General features: G+C 49.1%; 1 protein-coding gene and 1 pseudogene across 2 annotated transcripts; one reads left to right on the forward strand and one right to left on the reverse strand.

Annotated features, from left to right (window-relative positions):
• Nucleotides 1–192: 192 nt before the first annotated feature.
• Nucleotides 193–27,495, reverse strand: MOV10 (Mov10 RISC complex RNA helicase). Of its 2 annotated transcripts, XM_025288076.3 has the most exons (21): nt 27,338–27,495; nt 27,017–27,218; nt 10,836–11,039; nt 10,318–10,553; nt 9,871–10,129; nt 8,418–8,552; nt 7,631–7,799; nt 6,527–6,681; nt 6,081–6,257; nt 5,825–5,972; nt 4,992–5,150; nt 4,631–4,734; nt 4,363–4,460; nt 4,054–4,270; nt 2,813–2,930; nt 2,411–2,602; nt 2,119–2,193; nt 1,130–1,255; nt 958–1,046; nt 460–581; nt 193–370 (listed from the first exon to the last, which is right to left on the reverse strand). In XM_025288076.3, the coding sequence occupies exons 2-21, from the start codon at nt 27,151–27,153 to the stop codon at nt 279–281; spliced, it is 3,012 nt and encodes a 1,003-aa protein (XP_025143861.2). In that variant the 5' UTR covers nt 27,154–27,218; nt 27,338–27,495; the 3' UTR covers nt 193–278. The 2 variants fall into 2 exon arrangements, with proteins under 2 accessions (XP_025143861.2, XP_045022000.1); XM_045166065.1 differs by lacking the exon at nt 27,338–27,495 and having other exon boundaries at nt 27,017–27,256.
• On the forward strand, nt 11,882–17,433 carry LOC123334044 (annotated as a pseudogene).
• Nucleotides 27,496–27,633: the final 138 nt, after the last annotated feature.

Genomic DNA, 27,633 nt, shown 5'->3' on the forward strand with positions numbered 1-27,633 from the left:
GGGGAGTGGTCTGGAGAACAGGCTAAACTTAGAAGCCTGTGGGTGGCTTCAGTCACCTCCCACTGGCTTTCCTCCCCGGAAGGGGGGGGGTGGGTTTGGCCTTGGGCAGGCTGTGGCAGTTCCACCTTCCCCTCTGGGGTCATCTTGGGAGTTTAGAAAGCTGGGGCCTGGCTGAGGAGACAAGAGACTTTGGCAAAGAATAACATTTTTTTTTTCCAGTGGTACTTCCTCCCCCTTCCCCCAATTGTTAGCAGCCTACGGGGTCAGGTAGGCGGTCCTCAGAGCTCATTCCTCCACTCTGGCTCCACTTGCAGGGACAGGCCCTCTTCACCCTCCCGCTCCTGGGGGAGGTAGTCATGACTTTTGAGTCCTAGAAAGAGAGGGGGTGAGCTTTGTCTTAGTCACTTACCTCCTCCCTCAGCACTGCCCCCCTTCTGGCCCACCCTGGCCCAGCCATACCTGAGGTAGAGGGGCTGAGTTTGCTCAGACCTTGGAGTAAGTTCTGCCCCTGCTGCAGGTCCAGTTTGGCAGGGAAGGGGCACCCAGTATATCCCCCGTTTTCTTTACAGAACTCCAGGAATCTGTGGGGTACAGGAGCATTCATACACAGCTGCACAGGGCTGGCCGAGTGCCTGCAGAGGCTGGACACCCAGCCTGGGTCCTGCACACCGGCCTATGCCTGGGGGCAGGTTGCTTAACCTTGGCAAATGGAGATGTTAAGATAAAACAGATGGAAGATTACCTGAGCCCCAAGGGTGCTTCATAAAACTACAGCTCTCCTAGGCTAGGGGGTGGGTTACTGACTCAGTGGACATGAGTTTGAGCAGACTTTGGGAAATAGTGAAGGACAGGGAAGCCTGGTGTGCTGCAGTCCAGGGGGTCTCAAAGAGTCGGACACAACTTAGTGACTGAACAAGGCTTGTAGCCATAAAAAGGGATGGAGGGTGGGATGCTCACACTTTCCAGTCGGGGTCGTGGCCCAGCAGGAGCGGGTTGCCCACCACGATGAGCAAAGCCTTGGCCCGGGTCACTGCCACATTGAACCTCTGGTGAGAAGAGGTGGTGGGGGTCACAGCAGGGAAGGGCACCCTGGAAGGAGGAGTGCCCACCAGCCCACCAGCCCTCCAACCTTGGGGTTCTTGAGGAAACCCAGGTTAAAGTCCAGATCCAGCTGCACAAAGTTCTGGCTGCTCCGAACGGTGGAGATGAGGATGACGCTGCGTTCCTGGCCTTGAAACTCTTCCACAGAGCCCACCTAGAGGGGAGGGAGGCAGGGCAGGAGGCACTCAGCAGGGGACCCAGGAACCAGCCCCGCCTACCAGAGCCTGAGGACAGTGGAGGGAGCCAGGAAAGAGGACAGGACTATGCTATGCTGGCTGAAACCTGAAAAGTGAATCCAGTTAAAGTGGTGGGAACTGGAAAGACTTCTAAGCAAAGAAAACAGGATTCCAAAGAATACTAACTCAGCAGAGTTTTTCAGACTTTCCTGAAGATAATCACTCAGTACTTGTTTAAGTAACTCTAGGCCCTAACCCAGACCGCCTGAATCAGAATTTCCACTGGAGAGGCCTCTAACTCCTAAAGTACCCATTTTCAACCCTGGCTTCGCAGATCGCAGATCACCTGAGGAGCCATAAAAGAACAGCTGCCCTGGCTCTGCCCCCAGATAGCTGTGTTAATTGGTTGGGTGGAACCCTGGCCCTGGCAGCACTAAAAGCTCTCCAGGTGATTCTTATCTGAGAAAGAGTGGAGCTAGCTGTCAACTGACTCAGGGTGGGCGAGGTGAGTGGGGACATCATCACAGGACAGGTCGGGCTGGCTAGGGAGACTGGACTTTATCCTTAGGGTACAGACTTTAAATCAGCCTGATCCCAAGAATCCTTCGGGGTAATTGCTAAACACACAGACTTCCTGGCCCCAGCCCAGACCTACAACTTGGGATCTCCAGCAGTGAGAAGCCAGGGGAAAGCCCAAGTCTGCCTCAGGCAGCGAGGGTGGGGCAGAGGCTGGGGCTGTCCCAGGAACAGTAGGGCAGGGACCCAAGGAGGTGTTTGGAAGTGGGGGAGCGAGGGAAACAGAAGTCGGGGGGGGGGAGTGTGAAACAGTGGTGACGGTCACCTTCAAGTCCTTGATGTCGTCTAGTCCCCGAAGCTGCTTGTCAAGTTTGGTGATGCAATAACGGATTTTTTCCACCTGGAAGATGGGGACAGGTGCCTTTCTCTCCTGCCATTACCCCAGCACAAGAGGGAGCCAGGCAGGAGGCCAGGGAGCTGGGGGGCAAAGAGGAGGTACAACTGACCTCTGAGCTCTTCTGAGATATGGGGCCGGCAGAGAGGCCTGAGCTGGAGCCTCTGCCTAGCGGTCTGGCTAGGTATGGGAATGTTCCCTTGATGGGAACTGAGGGCCTGACCTGCTTCCGGTATGGGGAGATGACGCCCACACTTCGGGGGCTCAGACGAGCTTTGCCCTTCTTGGAGGAGGGGGCCAGGAGCTGCTTCAGGTAGGAAGTCACTGTGGCAGCCTCTTCTGGGTTGAAGAAGGACGGGCTGTTGCCCTCACGCTCATCCTTGCCCATTACACCGTGAAAGATGATGGGAAAGTCCTAGACACAGGGTTAGGGGAAACGTTCAGTTGGACCTCCCAGATTCCCTTCCCTTCCACCCCCAAACCCTTCCAGGGAATGTGGGATCCCAGGTAACTAAGGGCAGGGCTTGTGGCTTCCATTCAGAGACTCCTGCTACCCAGACCCTCAGTAAGAGGGAGCTGGGGTACAGGTGGGGGGAGCCTGAGCCCCAGCCCTTCTCAGCCTCACCTGTCGAGGCAGACCCTCCCAGCGGCAGAAGCGCTCTCGGTCAACGACATCCGCACAGGCCTGCAGCTCCCCATCATAATACAGCTGGTTAGGAACGTCCAGGATGGTGGGGTGAGACCTAGGAGGAGGAGGAGGAAGGAAGAGCAAGACCAGACAGGGGCAGGCTCCCCTCCACCCACTCAGACACTATCCTGTCCTGCCCACTGCATAATAGACTCATTCAGTTACAGCTTTTGCAACTGGGCACTAGGAGACCTGGGTTCGATCCCTGGGTCGGGAAGATACCATGGAGCACGAAATGGCAACCCACTCCAGTATTCTTGCCTGGGGAATCCCACAGAGAGAGGAGCCTGGTGGGCTACAGCTCATGGGGTCGCGAAGAGTCGGACATGACTGAGCGACTAACACATACACACTTAACCACAGAAAGCAGAACCAAATGTGGCTCCAGAAAGCATCCAATCCACAGATTTCAAATTTAAAAGAAAACACCAAGAAATTAGGGACCCATTCTCAAGTCTCAACTTTGCCAAGGAAGGATAATACAAAAACACGTATCACTGACTATCACCATTACTGGATGAGATAATGTGTTTAAATAAAAAAATATGGAGGAGGAAATGGCAACCCACTCCAGTATTCTTGCTTGGAAAAGTCCATGGACAGAGGAGCCTGGCGGGCTGCAGTCCATGGGGTTACATGACTGAACATGTGTGCATGAGGGCGGAGGGAGATGGGTTGGTACCAATAAACTGGTAGAACTAAAAAAAAAAAAAAAAAAATACAAAAATACAAGCAGTACTAACCCAACAGCAAACATTTATTTGCATTCTTAGTGGAATCATCTAAGAAACTAAAGATTCTTAGTGGACTCACCTAGGAACCCAACTGAGCATTTCAGATGCAAAACTCACTGACTAAAGGAAGTATACAGCTCTTTAACTTGCATAATCATTAATTGTCTCTATTATTCTCATTTATCCTTGGATTGCCTAGAAACTTCACCAGGGACCTGCCTCAGACATAGTCCAGTGTCTGGGAGCCACTGACCATGCCCTGATATACAAATAGGCAAACTGCTCTAGAGCGAGGGCACTTACTAAGTCACACTATCTACAAACAGCAGCGATGGGACCGCAGAGGAGACCTTCCAGTTTACAGTTTTTCTGCACTGTATAGTCTCTGAGCAACAGGACTGTGGGATGGAGGCTACAGCCGGGCCGGCGGAGGGTGTGGGGTACCTGTAGTTGCGCAGTAGCTTGGTTATGAACTGGGGGTTATAGCCATCCGGGCCCTTCTTGTATAGGGCATTGAAGGTGAGCAGCCGCTCCAGCAGTGAGTACCCCAGCCCATGCTTCTGGGTCAGCGGGCAACGCAGCACAGGCCCCAGCTGCCGAGGGTCTCCTGCCAGCACCAGCTGCCCTCCTGGGTTGTCTGCTTCTTTGACTTCAATCAACCCTGGAAAGTGGGGAGTGATGGGGAGAAAGGTATGTGGTGGGACCTCTCTGAAGCCATGTGGGGCATACTTGCAGCCCCCTCAAACCCCTCACCTGCTATGGCCACTAGGCTCTCTGGCTCCATGGCATGGCCAGCCTCGTCGATGAAGATGTGTGTGAAGTGATCGATGGGAAACTGGGCTGAGACCAACCTGGGAGGTGTCAGGCCAGGCAGGGGTCACACCCAGACTGTCAAACCTGAATGCTTACCTAGGCCGGCCCTCCCCCCAACTCCCCAGGAACCATCCTTCCCCATTTCCCCAGCCTGCCACCTCTTTACTAACACAATATTAAGAGATGTACACACACACACACTTCCCACCTGCTGGCAGTGATGAGCGTGGTAATTAAGACGCGATATTCCTGCAGCTTCTTCTTGGAAGGAAATACAAAATCCCCCTTCTTTGCATCCCAGTTACAACAGGGCTGAGGGTTGGGCAGGGAAAGGAGTCAGCTTGGCTTCACCGCCAATTTCACCCTCACTCTGGCTCTGGGGCCCCCAGGCAATTTTATTTACTTTCTCTCATTTTACACACAACTGAAACTAAAGCCCAGAGAGGGCACCTGACCCACCCAAGGTCACACAGTGAGTATCTCAGAATGAGGGTCTCCTAGTTTCCTGACCCTAGTGTTTACCCAGAGCAGCACCCACTGTCCCTTGGCCGCTTGCCTTCCCTAGGTACCTTGATGTCCTCAGGGACCAGGTGGATATCCCTGCTGGGGGCCAGGAGGCGGTAGATGGAGCTGGGTAAGTGGACCCGGAGGCGCTGACAGAGGAGGTCAGCCCCTGAGTTGGACGGAGCGCAGGCCAGGATGTGGGCTTTGGGCAAGTGCTTCACCACCTGGGGTGGGGATAAACACAGTGTGGGAAGCAGCTTCTGGTCTCCGGGTGGAGGGGTGGTGCAGAGAAGTGTGGTTGTGACTCAGGCTGGCGCAGTGTGGCATCTCTCTCCCATTGCTAGGGGAGGGAGTGACTAAAAAGGCAAGTTCTGATCCCCAGCCCACTGCAGTCCAAACAGGACTTTATGCTAGAAAACTGCTGCAGTAAATATAAAAGGCTACCATGACTGGTGCTGAAGCTCCAACACTTTGGCCACCTGAGGCGAAGAGCTGACTCACTGGAAAAGACCCTGATGCTGGGAAAGACAGAAGGCAGGAGAAGGGGACCACAGAGGATGAGACGCTTGGATGGCATCACTGACCAATGGACACAAATTTGAGCAAGCTCTGGAAGATGGTGAAGGACAGGGAAGCTTGGCGTGCTTCAGTCCATGGGGTCACGAGTCCTACACGACTGAGCGACTGAACACAACAACCATGACAGACATGAACTGCAACGTGGAGTCGTGCAATACTCAACACGCACACAGTGCTCAAAGCCACACTGGCCCTTGGTGCCAGCTCAGGGGCGTGCGTTTGGGGAGCTGGAAGGAAGCAGAACCTGGGGGCAGCTGCTTGGTTCCAGGGGGACTCAGAGTGTAGGTCATAGACTGTAGGCCACAGGCTCAGGCCCCACCTGCTTGATGGCTTCCACTAGGGTGACAGTCTTGCCCGTCCCCGGAGGCCCAAAGATGATGTAGGGGGCGGGGCGGGTGGTGCCCATAACGATGTGCTTCATGGCCTGCAGCTGCTCCGGGTTTGACTCCAGACTCCGGTCGTACAGCCTGGCAGAGTGCCACAAACACGATGTTGTCGAGTCCCAGAAGCCTCCCTGACCGCATCCCCTACACCCATACTTCAAGTGGCCCTGGATCCCCTGCCCACAGTCTCACTTGAGCTTCACATCCGAGGGCAGCAGTGGGACTCCACGAGAGGCCACAGGGAAGAGCATGGGCTCAAGTGGCCAGCGCCCCGTCAGCTCCAGGGCACGGTGCTGCACCCGCAGGGGCTGGCGGTTGAAAGTGAAGTTCACCTTGAAAGTCAGCCCATCCACAAAGCGGCTCAGGAGGCTTTGGGAAGAGAGAGAGAGGGGGAAGCATTCCAGTAAGGAGGGGTGGGCAATAAAAGGCCAGGACTCTTTCCATCTACCCCAACCCCACTCCCTTTCCCAGACCTGTGAGCAATCCTCTAGGAGAGGAAGCTGCTGAGGCACCTAAGGGTCCCCTGCCGCCTGCTCTGTCCCTGGGGTCCCACTCACTCTCGGGAGAAACACCCTCCTCCCTTGGCCTTTGGGCCACCTGTAGACGTTCCTACAGCTCAGGGTTCCCTCAACACCTACCTGGTGGAAAAACTCAGCTTGACCCGGTCCAATTCCACCTTGTGCACAAAGCCCTTGTAGGTGACAGGGTCCTCGTGATGTGTCTCAGAGGACAAAAGGGCAAATAGGTGGTCACCCCGCAGCACTGAGGGGCGGCTCTCGGCCACCCCAGGAACCTAGGAAGCAAAAGCACCAGCAAGCTTCTAGCCCGAGACGACCAGTGGAGGGCCCACTAAGACCCCCTCCTGAAACACAAGGTCTGATGAGCCACCTCTACCCTGGGGTTCAGGGAGCTTTGCTTCTTTCCTCTTCCACCAGACAGGGCAAGAGTCAGGGGAGATGGGGAAGGGACAAGTTTGCCCAAGCTGCTCAGAGATGCTGAGTCCAGGAGTCCTGGCAACCCTCCAGGGCACGATTTCAAGACCCAGGGGTCAGGTTCCCAGTAAGTCCAGCTGCCCTCTTGGCCAGTTCAGTTTCTACTCTGCCTTTAAAATCTTGTTCAAAACTCAGTTTCTGCAGGGAACTTTCCCTGATCATCCTCACTTGCTGTCTCTTCTCACTTGGTGCCTTTCTCAGCAAATGGGTGCAGGAATCCGTTCTCATGTGCAATTCTGGACTTATGTATACACATTCAACATCTAAGAGCTGGCGAGGGTCTCTAAGAATTATCTTCCAGACTTCCCTGGTGGTCTAGTGGTTAAGAATCCACTTTCCAATGCAGGGGACTCGGGTTCGATCCCCAGTGGGGGGAATGAGGATCCCACATGCCGCAGGGCAACTAAGCCTGCATGCGGCAATGAAGATCCAGTGCAGCCAAAACACCCCAAACAGATAAACAAAAAAGAACACGAATCATCTAGTTCAGCTCCATGCTTTTCAGGTGAGTGAACTAAGGCCCAGAGATAACGAAAGACTTGCCCAAGGTCACAGAGCAAAGCCTGGGCTAAAACCCCTGTCTTCCCTATTACCCTGCTCTGACGCCTCTTTTGGGGGGCCCAGATCCCTACTCTGCTCCTTGCTGAGCCCTCTGGGACAGGAACAGCATCATTATCCTTTTGTTCTGCCCACAGTCTGTGGGTTGGCTAACTTGAGTCCATCCTCCCTACTACCAATCCAAGCCCTGACCTCCAACGTGAGCAGACGGGGGTTCCGGTCTATGGGGTCCCAGGTCATGGGCACCGACTCCAGGTCATAGTGCCGGATGTCGTGCTCCATCTGCAGCTCCTCCAAGTGCAGCAGCAGCCGGAGCTTCACCTCGTAGTTCCTCCACTTCAGGGCTGTCTGAAGCTGGGCCCTGATAGTGATGGGTGAGGAGGTGGGAGGGGAAGGATAGGAACAGGATGGGTCAGGCAAATGCCATGTCCCAGAGCACCTCTCCCTCTGCAGCCCTGAGACTATGAAAACGTCAGGAATCAGGGAAGACTAGAAGAGCAGAGAAGCAGATGGGGGTCAGAGACCTCTAAGAAGGGAGTCCCTGCCCACCAACCTCAGACCTGCGTTGTGGATCCTGGAGCTGGAAACACCCTCTCTCAAAGATCCTCCCATGACTTACACCCTCACTTCATTCAAATGTCATTCTCCGCTCAAGTATCACCTTCTTGAAGAGGCCAGGACTAGCTGTCCTCTGCAAAACAGCACAGCCTACCCTTTACCCTGCTTTAACTTTAGTTAGTTCTTCATAGTACTCATCACTACATAAGATGAGAAATGCTCACTTTCCCCAACTACAATGTCAGGGCCATCATGTGAGTGATTCACCTTGAATGCAGCCTGGCACATGGTGTGTTGGCCAATCAGTGGATGAATGAACTGAGCATGGGAGGCTGAGGACAGAGGCATGGGGCAGAAGCAAGAAGTGAGCAGAGAAGAAACATATAAAGCAGTGTGAAGGGTGCAGAGGGATGGTACTTGCTTGATCTCAGCAATCTCCTTCGGGGCAGTGAAAATACTTGTTCCCCGAAGAAGGACGGGGAGCAGCTGTCTGAGGCGGAGGGGTGGGTAGTATGTTCCCAGTGGCAAACTGAACTCCAGGTCATAGTTCTTAGCACTGCAGGAGGGGGACAAGAAAAGCCATTACAAACACAGAGACCCTTCGCCTTCAGAGACTCTGAGAAGGCCCTTCCCTGGGGGAGGCACAAAGCCCTGCTTCAATACTATTGCTGAAAGGGGTCAGTAGCCTTTGCCCTAGAAGAGAGGACTCACTGTCTCATGAGGCTGCTCATACCAAGGCTGGACCATTTTCATTTTTAGAAAGCATGATACTTGAAAGCATTAAAAATAATAATAATAATAATATATGGAATTTCCTGGCAGTCCAGTGGTTAGGACCCCACACTACCATAGTAGAGGGGGGTCTGTCTTTGATCTCTGGTTGGGGAACTAGGATCCCACAAGCTGTGAGGTTATCTATATACATATATAAATAATACATGTTCATTAGAGAAAAAAAAAATCAGAAAATAGGTAATTAATAAATAAATGGGTAAATAAACAACATGCTCACCATCCAGGGATAACCACTGTTAACTTTTTGATATGTAGCCTTCCAGACATTTTTCTTTGTCAATATGTATTATACAAATATATTTTAAATTAATTAGCCAATTAATTAATTAACTTCTTGGCTGCGCTGCATGGTTTGTGGGATCTTAGTTGCCTATGAGGGATAGAACTTGTGCCCTCTGCAGTGAAAGCTTGAAGTTCTAACCACTGGACCCACAGGGAATTCCCCTATACATATATTTTTAGCAGAAAGAGCACAGTGGTCTCACAGTTTGCTTTTATAGCTCAGTATTTTGTGAACACCTGGACATATTAAAAAGAGATGTCTACACATATGATTCCATTCATATGACATGTCCAGAAGAGGGAAATCTATAGAAAGTACATGAGTGGTTGGTGAGGGCTAGGAGGCGAGGGGGCAGAGGGTGGGGCGGGGGGGCAAAACGGGTGAGAACTAAAGGGTATGGGCTCCTTTTGGGGGTGATGAAATGTTCCAAAATGGATTGTGATGATGGTAGGGCCTAACTGTGAATATGTTAAAGAAATCACAGATTGTACACTTTAAAGGAATGAATTGTATAGTATGCAAGTTGTTTCAATAAAGCTGTTATGAGGGGGAGGGGGAGAGGGAGAGGGAGAGGGAGAGAGAGAAACATGACCACCCCAGCTGCCTGATAATCCTTCATACAGTCAAAAATACTTGAAACTTTTCCACACTGTCCTCATATCTGCTTTTCTTCTTAGACAGAAAAGGTCTCTGAGGTCTGGAGGAGTGAAGAACTCACCGTTAGGAAAGGGGCCCACATGGTGATGTGGGGAGGGACCCCCCCCCCAGCCTGGACTGGGCTGGACAGAGGACTTACCGGTCGGGTCTCTCTCCTTCCTCTATCCGCCTGGTCACCACAGGGTTTCGAGAGACCTGGGTCCGCTTGAAGGGAGTCGTGGGTTTCAGCTGTGCTGCCAGGGGACTGTGGGCCACGGCAGCTAAGAAGCGGGCGATGTAGAAAGTGCCAGCTCCTTCTGAGCCCGGCTCTCCAGGGCCCAGCAGCTCCCAGAGCACTGTGGCTGGGAAGTAGCCCACAAAGCTGGTCTTACAGTGAACATGGAGCTCATAGCATTCACCTAGGAGAAGACAGCTGAGTGAGTCGGGTTGGGGAGGGAGCTGCCCAGAAGCATCCCAACCCAGACATCCCCTAGATAGCCCCTACCCCAAGGCAAGCCCCACCAGCCTGCAACAGCACATTCCTGAAGCAACAAACCCTCTTAGGGCAGGCCTCTGGCCACCAGAGGCTCTTTGAGAACCCACTCACCTGGGCCCAGGAGGCAGGGCAGCTCCTGGTCTCCATTGCAGAAGGAAAACTGGGGGGTCCGGCAGAATGGGAAGAGGTGGGTGAGGGTGACAGGCTGGGTTCCTCCATTCCGAAGCCTGAGGGTCAGCACCTCCTTGCGGTTCAAATCCAGGCGGATAAGGAGCTGTCCATCTCGGGCTTCATGGGGCCCCTGGACTTCCACATTCACCCCATGTTTCCCATGCATATACTCAGCCCTGGGGAGAGCGGGAGTCAAGGGCAGGCAGGACTGGGGCAGGAGCAGACAGGACTGGGGGTTGCCCTCGAGAAAGTCATAGAATGGGGAGGATGGCCAAGTGCCAGCTATGCTCAGGAAACCCACCTCCCAACTCAGGCCAATTAGCTCCTTCCCTGCCCTCCCCTCAGCTCTTGCAGGAGGGAGCCCCCATCCCACCCCTGCCAAGCCGAGGCAAGCCCCAGTCACACGGTTTCCCACACGCCCAGGGCCCTCTTGCACACCCCGTCACACACAAGCACACCTGTCATGAAAGATAGTGGCTAGCAGTGACCTGTGGTGGTTGCTCATTTCCAACCCCGGCTTCATTCTCCTCTTTTCTGGGAACCACACGTCGGCCCAGCGGTCGAGCCCGAAGAACCTGACTCGGGTCTTGGTGACGTAGGCCAGATTGGCAATCTTCATTCCATACAGCATGGAGGAGAAGCCAGGGGCAGGGGTCCCAAAGCTGCCGGGAGCAGAGGAGACTGGGGAGTGAGGGCCAGGGGGCGGCAAGCTGGGGAGGGCCTCTGAGAGCCACTCTGCGTGGGACAGGATGGGGCTGGGGACAGAGACTCAGGCCGGGACGGCAGGACTTCTTAATGTTTTCAGGGAAGGCAAGGGGACCCTCCCCAAGACTAAATATGATTGTTTTAAATAAGCAGCAGGTGGTGGACGTTGCACTTCTGAGGAGAAAAGTCCAATGGTGGGCTGTTGAGATGGAGGACTAAGGGAAGAGAGAGTAAAAAATGAAGAGCTGGGGCAGGGTGGGGGCAATTTGGGACAGAAAAGATATAAACACCGAAGCAGAAAGAGTTAAGGCAGAGGGGGAAGCCGAAGAAGCTGATTGGTAGGGTGGTGGTGGGGAGTGGATCCCAGGTCCAGCCCGCTGGTGAGGAGTGAGAGGGGCAGAGAGTGCAGGTGTCCAGGGTGTGTGGGCAAGGTGGCTGATCAGACAGCAGTGTCCCCCCGAAGTCAGAGGGTGCAGGTAGAACCCAAGCAGGAAGGGAAAGGATCCTTCTCCAGAGATCAAATAGCTTGTTTGGGCCTAGAGAAGGTGAAGACAGGGAAAAGTGGTCAGAAGGACAATAACCCCAAGGTTCAGTGCCTGGAATTCAGTTTAGTCAACTTGACAAACACTTACAGAGACCTGTTATGTGCCAGACACTGTGCTAGATGCTGGGGGTTCAAAGAGGCCTTGAGGAGCACGGAGGGAACACATTAATTCCAGCCCCTGCCTGGAGCTCAGAGGGGAGGAGCTCAGACTTGGCGGCTTCCCCAGGAAACAGCGTCAGAACTGAGTCCTGAAGGATGAATGGGTGTCATTCAGGCGCAGGACGGAGCACAGAGTGTGAACCGAAGTGTGGGGGCGCGAGTGAGGGGAGCTGGGGGGACCACCCACTCTGACACTAGCTGGGTCACCTTGGGTCACTGTACCTCGCAGAGCCTCACTTTGCTCCTCTATAAAATGAGGGTAACAGCAGACTTGTCTCCCGGGGTGGTTGTGTGGATCACAGGAGAGACAGACACTGTCTTGTCCACTTAGCCCAGTGCTTGGCACATAAGATCTCAGTAAGGTGCACTATGGTTAGTATCACATCCAGTCTGGTTGTACTAGAGTGAAGAGTGCAAGGAGGGATTGGCAGGAGGCAGCAGAGGTGGGCAGGGACCAGGTCTCGCATAGTTTTGCATGCCAAGCCATGAAGCCTGCACCTGACCCTGAAGGCCAGCAGCTCTCCTCCTTTACTGGCACTTAAGGGCCAGAGGACAACTCCACATGTGACACGTCATAGACACATTCACGCTCTGGACAGCTGACCACCCTCCCTCCATGCTTTGAGGGGAATGAAAGCAAATCCTAGTTCCTAGGAACCATGGCCATCTCTGTTGAACTATTAAGGCTCAACCAGCATGGTCACTCACCAGCATAAAATAAGATCAGTTAAGGTTAAGGACATTTCCCTGGTGCCCCCTGCCTATAACTCTGCCCCTCTCCCTTCCCCCATGCAAGTGAGTGACACCATTCAGAAAACTTTGAATTGGCTCTCATTTGTCTTAAAAAGATAGTAAATCATGTGAAAACACAATAGAAAATGCTCAAGAAATGTTAGCTACTATTATTAGTATCCTATTAGTAGTACTAGTAGCAGCAGTAGTAGTTAAGAGTAGTAACTTACTTCCAGCCTGCACCAGGCTACACTGTGGTTACACAACCACCCCATGTTGGTGGGTTTTAAGCAGGGGAGTGGCAAGATCATATTTGCATTTCAGATCACCCAGGCATCAGGAATGGAGGATGGATTTGCTGGAGGCAAGACTGTAGGCAGGGAGACCAGTTAGAAGAAGGCCATTGCAACCGTCCAATTCAAAGTTGACAAGGGTCTGAACAAGGCAGTGGTCAGGATGGAAGAGGAGACAGATCTGATATTTAGAATAAAAAATTAGCAGATTTTGGTTTCAGACAGGAGAGCAAATGTAGGCTGGGAAGAGGGAGGAGTCAAGGACAATACCGAAAGCAGTGGCTTGGCTTCAGGGACTATTCCTGAGATAGGAGGGAGACACAGGAGGAGGAAGAGGCTGGAGGGACATATGGATCTGGACATAGTCAATCTGAGATCCCCACGGTCCACAGGCAGCTAGCTCCATGAATCAAAAGCTGAGAACTCAGGCCAAAGTCAAAGCAGACCCTAAAAATAGGGAGACGTCAATAGTATTTACAACTACGGAAGTGTTCAGGATCTTCTCAGGGAGTGAGTCGTCTGAGAACCACTGAGGTCAGCACAACCCAGGGAGGAATAGAAAACAGAGCAGGAAGCTCCTGGAGAGGGAAGAGAATCAGGAGGAAGGCTCACAATCAGGTATCAGGCTCAACTGTTGCTGAGGGGCTGAGGCAAAGGGATTGAAATCAACCCTGGTAACTTTCATCAGGGCCCCTTGGTCAGTGAGTCACTAAGTTCCATGAATCGGCACACACTCAAATGCCACAGATGCCAGACTCCACAGGTATCTTTGATACCTGCAGCCATCTCAGGTCCTACTTTTGAGTCATTAGTATAAGAAGGATTACCCATATCCTTTTTACATGAATATTCTATAATCTACTACTCTAACCAGGGGCTTCCCTGGTGGCTCAGTGGTAAAGAAACCAGAGGCAATGCAGGAAACACGGGTTTGACCCCTGTGTTGGAAAGATCCCCTGAATGAAACGGCAACCCACTCCAGTATTCTTGCCTGGAAAATCCTGTGGACAGAGGAGTCTGGTGGGTCACAGTCCATGGAGTTACAGAAGAGTCAGATGTGACTAAGGGACTAAACAAGTCTAAACAAACAAAAGCTCATGTGCCCTGAAACACCCTGGAGCTCTCCGCTTAGTGGCAGAGAGAAAACAGGACCCTGAGGTGACTGAGCAAACCCAGGAGCACAAATCCTGTCTAAAAGGAGGAAACGCTACTTATCTCTAGAAAGAGGTTACCAGGCCCAAGATGGCCAGATCTGGCTTTTAAGAGAAGCCCAAAGTACAATTTTAAGGTGACAGCTTCCATCTTTGGAAGCTTCTGCATTGACACACGAGCAGGAGGAACTCTGCAAGCTTTGCAGCTTCTGTGATAGGTGCTATGCCTGTGTCCTAAGTCACTTTAGATGTCGGACTCTTTGCAACCCCATGGACTATAGCCTGCCAGGCTCCTCTCTCCAAGGGATCCTCCAGGCAAGAATACTGGAGTGGGTTGCCATGCCCTCCTCTAGGAGAAAGGTACTACCACCTAAGTATTAATAGCTTTCAAATTATTCTTCATGTCTATTACCACTATCCAAGTTCACTTGGTTTAAAGTGACATCCATAAAAATTAAAAAAAAAAAAAAAAATTTCTTTTTTTAAATCACAAACTTAGTACTTGTTGAAAAAAAGCACCAATTCTTGCATTAAACATCTAGTCATTTGGATTTCAAGGGGAAAAAAGATGAACAATTCAATAGAAAAACAGAATATTCAACTTAAAGAGCAAACTCCGATGACTCAAGGGTAAGAAAAGATTCTCCAAAAATACAGAAATGCAAATTAAAGTAAAAATGAAGTACCATTTTGTTTCCATGAGACTGACAAAAAAGAAGACAGTCACAACATGTATTACTATGTGGGAAAGAAAACTCTCATACATTGCTGGTAGAAAGTGGAACTATTACAACCATTTGGAAAACATCCAGCAACATCCCCTAACATTTGATATGGAGGTATCCTTTAACTCATGGGAATGTATCCATGGAAAAGAAACATACCAACATATAAGAACATATGTGCAAGGAGGCCTATTGTAAAGTCCTTCACACTGGCCAAGAATTGAAAACAAATGTCCATCCATAGGGAGATAGCTGAATAAGCTGTAAACACTCGTACTACAGAATATCAGACAGCTATTTAAAAGAATGCATCACATCCATTTGAAAGACTAAATGTAAAAGGTTGTCAACACCAAATGTTGACAAGGATACAAAAACACCAGAATACTCGTGCATTGTTGGATGGACTATAAAATGGTACAATCACTTTAGAAAAAGGTTTGATGGTTTCTTGTAAAGCCAAACATAACATAATACTCTGATTTTTTAATAAAAATATTACTATATTGTTCATGAAATAAAAATTCATAAAAAATGTAACATGACTATAACATCTTGTGTAGACCTACCACTGGTATTTATCCAATAAAGACTTGCCGGGAGAATAGGTGAAAAAAGTATCAAGCAATTCCAGACTGTTATTTTATAGACGAAACAGGTTAACAATGCAAACACTGAACCTCTGGCTGCCAGCAGTGCTGTGTGATGGCCTGGAACATCAAGTGTCAGGTTATATGTATTGTCCAAACTTGTACAGTCCAACTGCAGGCAAGGTCACACCAGAAGACCAGTTTAAAGAAGACTTTGCGGCCAACTACCAAAACAGAGGTTAAGCAATCTGCCCAAGATCACAGTTTCCAGTACATGTATATAGATCAGGGTTTCAAGGTCATTGTTTTCAGTTTGGGGCTATTTTGAATAAAACCGCTATACACACACACACACACATATGCTTCCATGTTGGCTTAGCGGTAAAGAATCTGCCACAATGTATGAGCTATGGGTTTAATCCCTGGGTCAGCACAGCAACCCACTCCAGTATTCTTGCCTGGATAATCCCATGGGCAAAGGAGCCTGGCAGGCTATACAGTCCATAGGGTCACCAAGAGTCAGACATGATGGAAGTGACTTAGCATGCATGTGTGCATATATACATATATTTTCCCCCCCACCTTGGCCAAGCGAGCTGCATGTGGGATCTTAATTCCTGGACCAAGGATCTAACCCAAGCCCTTTGCATTGCAAGCATGGAGTCTTAACCACTGGACTGCCAGGTAAGTCCCTGTGATTTATATTCATATAAGATATACTGTTGTTGTTTAGTTGCTAAGTCTGACTCTTTGCAACCTCATGGACTGTAGCCTGCCAGACTCCTCTGTCCATGGGGATTCTCCAGGCAAGAATACTGGAATGGGTTGCCATTTCCTTCTCCAGGGGAACTTCCTGACCCATGGATTGAACTCAAGTCTCCTGTTTGGCAGGCTAATTCTTTACCACTGAGCCACCAGGAAAGCCCATAAGAAATATTGGTGGTAAAAACTGAAAGAATTGGTAGTAAAATATTGGTGGTAAAAAGAAACCACTGATACACAGAACACGCGTGAATATCAAACACATTATGCCGAACAAAAGATGCCTTACATAAAAGAGTACATACTACCTGATTCCATTAAATAAAGTTCTAGAATAGATAGTATCTCAAAAAAAAAAAAAAAGAATCAGAGCAGTGGATACTGGGTGGGTAAAGGTGAGGACTAAATAGGACAGGAGATGAAGGAACTTTTTGGGGGTGATGTTATGTTTTATATCTTGATAGGGTGTTGCACACAGGTATACGGATTCATTAAAACTCACAGAATGGGACACTTGAAATCTTGTCTATTTCACGGTAGGTAAATTTTACTTAAAAAAAAAAAAAGAAGAAGGTGAACATGTGAATTCCCTGGCGGTCCAGTGGTTAGGATTTTGCCTTCTTACTGCCTACGTACGGAGTGGGTTCAGTCCCTGATCTGGGCACTAAGATCCCACAAGCTGTGCAGAGTGGTCCAAAAAAAAACCCCACTGTAAACAAATTTTTAACTCTTAGATCAAGAGTTGTAATAACAACAATCATGCTGAAGTGTTCAGGGGTGAACTGTACTGGTATCTGTAACTTACTATGAAATGCATCAAAAAAATTAAGATAGCTAGATGGGGACATCCCTGTTGGTTCAGTGGTTAAGACTCCACAATTTCACTGCAGGGGCACTAGTTCACCCCTGGTCAGGGGACTAAGATCCTCACATGCCCACATAGTGCAAGATAAATATAGCAAGACAGATGGATGGGCAGGCATGTGTCAAATATTAATTAAGAAATCTAGATGAGTGGCCATTGCAACGCCCTGATCTGCAGGCCTGCAGGGCTGTGCTCAGAAGCTGACCTCGGACCCTACTGTCCCTGCGTCTTGGCTGCCCTCACTCTGCCACCCGCCTTCGTGCTTGCTGCCTCTGCAAGTGGATTACAAGGGCCAGAAGCTAGCCAAACAGATGTTCCAGGGAATTTTCTTTGTTTCTGCAATAGTTGGATTTATCTACGGGTACCTGGCTGAACAGTTAGGGCGGACTGTCTACATAGTTATGGCCGGATTTGCTGACACTTCCTCCGTGGCCTATATATAGCCAGCACCCCCTCAAGTGGGTACCTGTTCAAGACTCAAGCATAGAAGAAACCAGGGGAAAGAAAAGAGGCATGCTAAAAGTAATTGATTGGGATTTTCATGACTCAGTTTTTACTACTGCACCTGCTTTTGTTTTGTGTGACATGAGCTAAATTGGTTTTTGTGAGAAACATGCTCACCAGCCCAAACTCAAGACTGAACTTGGAGACATGAGGTATAGCAGAAAGCGAAGCTTTGTGGTCTTGCAAAATCAGGTGTCTGATGGGCAGGCACACCCACAGTCCTTACACAAAGCAAGTTATCCTAGCATGCAAGCCCCTCTCCCAGTTCCTCACTGGAGTACTATGCAGTGAACCATCTTCCTGGAAGTCGCCTAGGTTTGTTCTCTTCCTCTTTATGGGCCGGGCCCTCCCTGACGTCTTGTTTCCTCCTTTCCTGTGCACCTCTTTCCGTTTTTTTATGTTTTGAATTCACCAATAGGGTGAGCCCATGTGAAACCCTTATGTTTTGAATTCACCAATAGAATGAACCCCGGGTGAAAAATCCTAGGCATCCCACCTTCCCTTTGTTTGCCAACTTTCCAGTTTTGTATGGCTAATAGCTCCTTATGACCAACCTAGAGAGCATATTCAAAAGCAGAGACATTACTTTGCCAACAAAGGTTTGTCTAGTCAAGGCTACGGTTTTTCCTGTGGTCATGTATGGATGTGAGAGTTGGACTGTGAAGAAGGCTGAGCGCCGAAGAATTGATGCTTTTGAACTGTGGTGTTGGAGAAGACTCTTGAGAGTCCCTTGGACGGCAAGGAGATCCAACCAGTCCATTCTGAAGGAGATCAACCCTGGGATTTCTTTGGAAGGAATGATGCTAAAGCTGAAACTCCAGTACTTTGGTCACCTCATGCGAAGAGTTGACTCATTGGAAAAAGACTCTGATGCTGGGAGGGATTGGGGGCAGGAGGAGAAGGGGACGACAGAGGATGAGATGGCTGGATGGCATCACTGATTCGATGGACGTGAGTCTGGGTGAACTCCGGGAGTTGGTGATGGACAGGGAGGCCTGGCGTGCTGCGATTCGTGGAGTCGCAAAGAGTCCGACACGACTGAGCGACTGATCTGATTTGAATAGCTCCTTATGGCTGTTAAACCAGCAAGCTGTCACTCAAAGCTAGCTATTTTTGAAAATGGATCACTTTACATTTTTTAGTTCTTACCTTTTCCTATACAAAACATGAACTAAAAAACACTTATGCTCAACGGTGTATAGATTTTGTTCTCCCTCTATTTCATTTCTCTGGGTTTTAATTTATAAATAGTTTGGACCTTGTCTTCACAAACTTCCTCTGAAATGGAGAACTGAAAACAAAAGTAGGCAAAGTTTCTTCAGGTCTACAAAATAATGAAGGTTAAAAGCTTCATAAATGATACTACAATTTAAAGATCAAAGTTTTATAATTCATTATAAGTAGTTAGGCTGTTTTAATGTTTTCAATTAAAATTCAGTGCAATTCAAAAAAAAAAAAGGAAAGAAATCCAGGTGAGGTGAAACCAAGTATGACCCTGTGGGGGCCCTCCAGGGCACAAAAGCCTATCTGTGTCCCTCGCTGCTGCTTTGTAGAAATAGACTTCATTCAGCCTCCTTGACCTTCCCAGCGTTCCAAGGGGCAGATTCAAGCAGTTGTTAATCAGGGAACAGAGGGAAATACGGAAACAAGGTGGGGAAAGGGGATGTGGGGGGTTTGCAGTCAAGAAACAATAGTGCAGCCTTGGGGCAGGGTCCTATTTCCTCCTCAAGGAATACACATAACAATAGCTTTGCCTGCTAGGAACTAAGGCCACCACCCAGGTGGATGACAGTAATTTCAGGCAGAGCACAATATTCCTGGAGCACCACCCTGTTACCTCACCACTAACCAATCAGAAGAAAGTCACACACCCTGCAGCCCTCATTCCAAATTTTGCCTATAACAACTTCTCCTAGAAAACCCTCAGGGAGCTGCCTAAATCACCTGTTTTCTTTGCTTGGCTCTGTAATAACCCTTTCTCTGCTCCCGACTCTGACAGTTTGGTCTATTTGGCGTCATATATGCGTGGGGCACACCAATTTGTGTTCAGTAATAAGGGTATATGGTTGTTAAATGTCACATTATTTCAACTTTTCATTATGTTTGAAATTTGTCATAATAAGATGTTGAGGAAAAAACCCAATAATGCAATGAGAAGAATATACCAGACAATTAGGAGTCATTTCCATGATGCATTGACGAGTAAGAAAATCGGGAGATGGAAAATGTGTATAACATGATCCTTTTAAAATAAAACAATAACAAAAGTACCCTAATTGATATGAGATACCTTAGTGTAGAACAAAATGTGGCAATGTAGGTGGGATGCTGATATGAGAGATACCTGCGTGCTGATTTCAAAGTTGTGTCTGACTCTGCGACCCTATGGATTGCAGCATGCCAGGCTCCCCTATCCTTCACTATCTCCTGGAGTTTGTTCAGATTCATGTCCATTGAGTTGATAATGCTATCTAATCGTCTCATCCTTTGCCACCCCCTTCTCCTTTTGCCTTCATTACCTGACAAAACATTAAGGGTTCCCACTCTTTCACTCTCAACTACCTGCTTAACTGTTTGACAGTAAAGAATCTGCTTGCAACGCGGGAGACCTGGCTTCGGTCCCTGGGTCGGGAAGATCTTCTGCGGAAGGGAATGGCTACCCACTCCAGTATTCTTGCCCAGAGAATTCATGGACAGAGGAGCCTGGTGAGCTACAGTCCATGGGGTGGCAAAGAGTCAGACATGATTGAGCGACTAACACTTTCACTTTAACTGTTTGACGTATACTTCTCCAGGCTCTTTTCCTTGCATTAAAAAAATATATATTTTTAAGTACACATATTTTTTTGTGTGCTACACATACTATTCTGCAACAGACTTCTTTCACCACCATGGACACCATGACAACATTTTACCAAGCCACCTAGCTCTTTTGAATGGTGGCAGAGGATAGCACAGTATGAATGCATTGTGATGGGTTTAACTATTTGTTCAGCAATAGATAGCTAGGGTGCCAAAAATTTTTGGCTATTTCAAATGTTACAATAACCATCCCTCTGGGTCAAAGAGAATGAAGAAGCTTTACTTTGATGTGTGTGCACCCCTGCATTTAAACTGTGGTCAATCACTGGACCACCAGCAAAGTCTTGAGATTTGTATTCACATAAGAAATACTGTTGATGTTGTTAGTCGCTTAGTTGCGTCGGACTCTTTGGGACCCCATGGACTGTAGCCTGCCAGGCTCCTCTGTCTATGGAATTTTCTAAGTCAGAATACTAGAGTGGACTGCCCTTTCCTCCTCCAGAGGATCTTTCAAGCCCAGGCATCATCAGAGTTGGGTCTCCTGTGACTCCTGCATTGGCAAGCAGACTCTTTCCACTGAGACGGCTAGGAAGCCCCCTTTACTTTGATAAGTTCTGCCAAATTGTCCTTTAAACAAGTTGTACAAACTTACATTCTCACTGAAAAGAATTCGAGAAAATCCCTTTCCTAGACCCTAACACCAGAAACCTTCAATCCTTTAAATTTTTGACAATCTGATAAGCAAATGAATGGTTCAGTTCAGTTGCTCAGTTGTGTCCGACTCTTTGCGACCCCATGAATTGTAGCACGCCAGGCCTCTCTGTCCATCACCAACTCCCCAAGCTTGCTCAAATGAATGGTACTTTGTTTACATTTTCATTTCCCTGATCACGACCATAATCAAGTATCTTTCCTTCTGTTTATTAGTCATTTGTATTTCCTCTGTGAACTGCTTGATGATCTCATCATTTTCGCAAGCCCTATGAACTGTTCCTCCTGCTTCTGACTCCACACCTCTCTAATGGTCCATCCCTTAAGAGTCAGCAGGAAGTGAAAGTGAAAGTGTTAGTCACTCAGTCATGTCAACTCCTTTGCAACTCCATGGGCTGTAGCCCACTAGACTTCTCTGTCCATGCTATTTACTGAAGTGGGTTGCCATTCCCTTCTCCAGGGTATCTTCATGACCCAGGGATCAAGCCTGGGTCTCCTGCACTGCAAGCAGATTCTTTACCATCTGAGCCACCAGAGAAGCTCTATAGAGTCCACAGGAGTTATCAGCAAACACAAATCAGATCATTTCCCCCAACTTGACTCCACAGACTACAGGACTAAATCTAACCCTTTAATATGGCTCTCCTGAATGCTCCACCATTAAAAATGATACATCAACAAAAACAGAAAACATTTATTAAGCACTTACTACCTGCTGTTCTAAGAAGCTCCTTGCATTATCTCATTTACTCCTCACAACAACCCTTTGAGGCAGCAACTATTATCATTCCATTTTAGGGAAGAAACTGAAGGACAGGTTCCCACCCCACACCCATTCTAAATGGCAGCCCAGCCATCCCAGCTATTGTACCACCGCACTCCCCTCCAGACTTTTCTGCCACAGTTGGATATCCTGGGTGTGTAACACCCTGCCCCTGGCCTCTGTTGCTTGTTAGGTGGAAGATGACTAAATTTTTAGACCTGGTTCAGGAAAGCCTACTAGCCTGAGGAATGGTATTTCAAAACACAATATCAGATTGTTACTGGCAGAATAGCCATTCCTCAGTTCTTGTCCTCTTGAGGCAAAGAATTCAACTGAGAGACAAAGCAGTTTCAAGCAGCAGGAGTTTTTAGGTGAAGCGAAAGTATACTCTTGAGAAGGGAGGAGAGTTGGCTGTCTGGGAACCAGAAGCAGCCCCGCAGTGAGGGCAGGGTAGGTTTTAACAGAAGGGTGGAAAGTCCTTCCTGGTGTCCTGAGGTACCTGACTGACAAATTGATCGACAGCTTTAGGTTATTTAACTTTTCTAATGTGCAGGAGTTTACCCATAAGCACCCAGGCGAAACCTATGGGGGCAAGGGGGAGGTACAAAAAATTGCAATGCTGATTTATTATAAAGATAGCATAATGAACCTCGGGTTACTCTGAGTCACCTCTTAGGTCTCGGTGTACCTGAGCCAACTGGTGATGGTGGTTTGAAAAGCCCTACTGTGTTCCTGACATCTTGCTTGGTCCTGAAACTGGCTGGAAACTTAGCAGTTCCTAACGAAAAAAGGGAGGATGTCTGGGTGTGTTCTGGTCACCAGTGTCCAGGTGCGGGGGGAGGGGGCAAGATGGCTCCTTCCAGAATGGGGCAGGACCTGCTCTTGTCTGACTAGCTACCTAAGAAGTGATCTTAATGGGACTTCTAGTTCTATGTTTTACAAACTGGATTGCAGCTCTCAATGGGTAAAGACCAGACCAGGGCTTTTGTACAACTGAAGTAAACTAGAATAAAAAATATCAGAAGTTAGGGAATGAGGCCAAGCTTTGTTTTAAGGACACATACTGTTCTGTGAAAGCTGTGTATACCAGACCCTATATTAAAAAGCAGAGACATTACTGTGCCAACAAAGGTCCATCTAGTCAAAGCTATGGTTTTGCCAGTAGTCATGTATGGATGTGAGAGTTGGACTATAAAGCTGAGCACCGAAGAATTAATGCTTTTGAACTGTGGTGTTGGAGAAGACTCTAGAGAGTCCCTTGGACAGCAAGGAGGTCCAACCAGTCAGTCTTAAAGGAAATCAGTCCTGAATATTCATTGGAAGGACTGATGCTGAAGCTCCAATACTTTGGCCACCAGATGCGAAGAGCTGACTCACTGGGAAAGACCCTGATGCTGGGAAAGATTGAAAGCAGAAGAAGGGGATGACAAAGGATGAGGTGGTTGGATGGCATCACCAACTCAATGGACATGAGTTTGAACAAACTCCGGGAGATAGTGAAAAACAGGGAAGCCTGGCGTGCTGCAGTCCATGGGGTTGCAAAGAGTTGGACATGACCGAGCGACTGAACTTACTAAGTGACTGAAAGTAAAATGTAAACTTCTACTGTGGATAGAGGTCCAGAATGATCTTTCTAAAAACACTGATTCTCTCAGTGTCCTACTTTGCAAGTTTTTGTGCTTTCCTATTTCTGTTAAGATTAAAAACAAAAACCCCACATGACCTCCCCATGGCCTACAATGGCCCACCCAATCCAGCCCCTGTCTCCCTCTGACCTCATGTCACCTGTTCACAGGAGTTCACCCCCAGCCTTGGAGGTGCTACTTCCTCTGCCTGAACTGCCCTCCCCTTGTCTTACATCTGCTAACTCCATTTATCATTCGAGATTCTGCTCAAACATCACTTTCTCCAGTAACTTCCGGTTCCTAGACTAGGTCAGGTCTCCAAGTCATAGTCTCGGGCATCCTGGGCTTTTTCTCACAAGTACTTATCAGACCAGTAGTTAAATAAGTTTTTTTTTTTTTTTTTAAGTATTTGTCTTTAATTGCCTCCTTCTTCCTTAGTTAAGTTCCTTCTGTGTATCTACAGCAATTCAGTTTTGTTTTGCTCATAGACAGCATTCAGCCAATATTTATTAAATAAAAGAATGAGCCTCTTGCCCAAGGCAGGAATGATCTCCTCTCAGAAACTTTCTCATGATGCCAGTGCTTATTCCATAACGGACTCCTAACCAGCAATGTTAATGATAGCTGCCACTTCCAAAGCCCATGCACTCTGTTACCAGGGGAAATGCCTTACCTATGATATTTTATTTTGGCCTCACACAACTGAGAGAAAGGCAGTATTTTACACACTTAACAGTTAGGGAAATTTAGATACGTGGTTAAAATCAAATGCAACTAGTAAGTGGCAGAGTCAGAATTTGAACTCCAGCTATGGAAACTTGATCCTAGCTCCTGAGGCTCAGAATGACATGTTTATCTACACATCTGCCACTCCCTACTAGCCTACACTCTTTAGAGGCAGGAACCAGGGCACAGGCAAATAGTAGAGCCCCCATTAAATATATTTGCCAAATGAATAACAAGAGGTGGGAAAAGTTAATAAGAGTTGAGAGCAGGGTACTTCATAAAATTATAAAATAACCGATTAATAGCTGGAAGGGACCTATTCTTCTCAGTGGGGGAAGCGCCCAAAACTCCTGATACAGGGTTACTTGCTATAGCCCCCCTACAACCTCTTCCCTTGTAGATCAACTCTACTTACTAACTCTTTTAGATTCTGGGAAGCATTTATTGAGCATCTAATACATACAAGGCTCCACGCTGGAGACTGAGGGAAGGCTCCAACATGATGAAAGGCCTGTCCCCATGTTCAGAGGCTCTACAGTGTGGTGGAGAGATGCGCTCTAACACAAGGTAGGGTGTCACCCAGCTATAATCAGGCTTCGAAGAAGGAGCAATGAGAGCCCAGAGAAGAAGCAATGAATTTCCATTGGGTGGATGAGGGTTGAGGTCACAGCAGAACGTTCTCTCTAATCAGAACAGAAATCTCTTCCACGTGGTGTATTTTTTTTTTTTTCTTTCCGGCTATGTCACTTAATTCACTGTTTGTGGCATCTCACTTAACCAATCAGGGACTGAAACCGAGCAAGAACCATTAGGTCACCAAGGAATTCCCCGAGGGGCCATGTTGAGTGAACCCAGTTCTGCCTTCTGAAATGACACCAAAGTATAATCCTTTCCCCTCAGGACAGTCTTTAAAATATTCACCAATAACTACCTTGTCCTCTCCAATTTTTCTCTTTCCAAGGCCAACATTTCTCCATTTCTTTGACTGGGTTTCACAAAAAGAATGAATCAACATAGAAGCCTTTCCTCCTCCTCCAAGTACTAAAATGCTATCTAGCCTTCAAAGCAAAGGACAAGGTCAATGCCACCCTCTCTATCAAATTCCCTAATAACTACAGGGGAGTTGTATCTTACTTGCCTAAAAACAAGTACATACTAAAAAAATTACTTTTGAAATCCCTTAGATTCACTCATAATGTATGGTATATGTGGTTTCCTATATGCCTGTTTGTGGCTATCTGACAAAGCCTCTCCTTGAAGAAACTTCAGTCAGGCCCCTCTGAACCCTCTTCTGCCTTAGGCTTCAACTTTGCCCCACCCCCGAACCCTTAACGCTGTCTCAGAGAGATTCTTCATTCAAGAACCCCTCACTCCGCTGTTGGCTATAAATCCCAGCTGTCTTTGCTGTATTGAGCTTGAGCAAGAGCTCCTCCCATGGCAGTGAGTGAGTGAGCGAGTGAGTGAGTGAAGTCGCTCAGTCGTGCCGACTCTTTGCGACCCTGTGGACTGTAGCCCGTACCTACTGCAATAGTCTCTAAACAAGCATCAGAATGATAGTCTCTTTAACAGAGCCAAAAGAAGTAGTCGACTTTTGTTCAGTCGCGTTGTACCTATTTTTGTGGACACAGGTGAATTCATGGATGTGCAGTGTTGATGATGTGACTCAATGGTAATTGTTCTCTTTTTATTTTTCCTCCAGCATTTTTCTTATTATCGGTATTAGAGTCCTCATGCTATGTTACTATTTATTGCAGCATACTGTATGTATATCACAGCCTCTCCTGCTCCCCTGGCATTATGTATTTTCCATCAGTATATTCCCCACAGTGCCCAGCACAGTGTGGGGACATAAAACAGGTCAGCGTCTTTGCTCCTTCAGGTGCTACTTAAACCCGTTAAATGTCCCTCTTAAAACGTGACAGTCATTACTGAAAACAATATTCCAGAAATGATCCAGTAAACCTGGAAAATCACTTACCTCCTGCCCCCCGCCCCAAACCACACTTCTATAAAACACAGTCTAACACTTTTTGGCTCTTATAAGCAGCCATACCCGCCTTTTGGTCTACTGAAACGAAGATCTTTTTCAAGAGGTCTGTTAGTAAGCCTAAATTCCCACCACCCAGTATTTATTTAAGTCTTTACATTTAACCCTGTTAAATTGTTTCTTGGTCTTCGGTCCAAGACCCCAAGACTGCAGCCTGTTGATAGAGGTGTTTTTGAAGCACAATTCCGTGGTTTGACAGGGAGAAGTCTCTTTGCTTTTCACTTGAATGGGAACTGGAAAGGAGGACCAAACAGCCTTTAGCCACAGGATGAGAAGGGGCCTCGAGGAGACCGGCCCCCGCGCGGGTCTCCATGGAGAAGCCACAGGTGCTAACGGAGGTTTGGTACGTACGCAGTTGGTGCCCTTTCCTTCTTCCCCGAGCTCCCTGAGACTCTCCCTCCTACACTGGGACTCTTCAGCTCTCTGGGATAGTGAACCCCCGAGGAAGCAGCCCCTCAATGAAGGGGCGGAGGTCCCCGCAAAGCTCGCGCCAGGGCGGACAGCCCCCAGCAGGAAGCTCGTTCCCCGCTCTTCTGCAAAGCCTGGGCTCCCTCCCGAGCTCCCTTCCCCCACGCCGAGCGCTTACCACCCTCAGCCCCCAACCCCCGCGGGCGGCGCGTGGACGCAGCACCCGGCTCCCCCAGACATGTCCAGCGCCGCCGCCGGGGGAGCAGGCTGTGGGGGAGGTTCTCCGCCCGGACTCGGCGCAGGGGCCCGGCAGGGGCAGAGCGGGTGGGATGCTGGCGGCGCTGGCGGCGCGGGCGGGGCGTGGGCACAGCGCAGGAGGGGGCGCTGCGCGGCCCCGGGACCCGCCGGAGCCACTGGGGGAGCTGCCGTTCTCCCGCGCCCCTGGGCGGGAAGGGTGGCCCCGCCACGGGGGTAGCGGCGGTAAGCTGGGCCCGCGTTTCGCGGCCGGGGAGTGGGCCGGCCCGTACCTGGTCTTGAAGTCCTGGTTATAAATGGTCCTCAGCCGCTCGCGATCTGTCTCCCTGTCCTGTCCCCGATCGACCAGGAAATTCTCGAATCTCTGGCCCGTCTCCCGGAGCTGCCGGCAGCTGAACTTACTGGGCATCGCGGCGGCGACTGCGGCCCAGGCAGGAGGGTTCGTAGAAATGAAACTGAAACTCGCCGCCGCGGCTGGAAGTTGGCGGTCTTAGGGTGAGGGTGCTGGAGGGGAGAAAGCCCCAACTCCGACCCCAGATCCGGCAGGATCCCTTCTCCCCCCACCAGGTTTCCCTCTTCGGTTCTTTTCCTACCTGAGCCTTCCCTTCGGTCTCTTCGTCCTATCCCCTCCCCCTCTTCCCATTAACTCTTTGCTAAGGAGTCTGACCCCTCCCTCAGGGCCCTCCCCTTACCCCAAGCTCCCTCCCCTGGCTTTCAGCCAGAATCTGAACGTGGCTATCGCCTGGGGCCCCCTGAACAGTCCGGGAGGACTTCATAGCCTCAGTTTGGACAACTCCCACGCCCATCTCCCAGGGCTTCGCGACTTATTGAAAAGCAGGGGAGCAAAGGGCAGGGACTGGGACCTGGGTCGGCTGCAGCTGGACTGGAG

This window comes from Bubalus bubalis, chromosome 6 (assembly GCF_019923935.1).
Source record: "Bubalus bubalis isolate 160015118507 breed Murrah chromosome 6, NDDB_SH_1, whole genome shotgun sequence".
Lineage (NCBI taxonomy): Eukaryota > Metazoa > Chordata > Mammalia > Artiodactyla > Bovidae > Bubalus > Bubalus bubalis.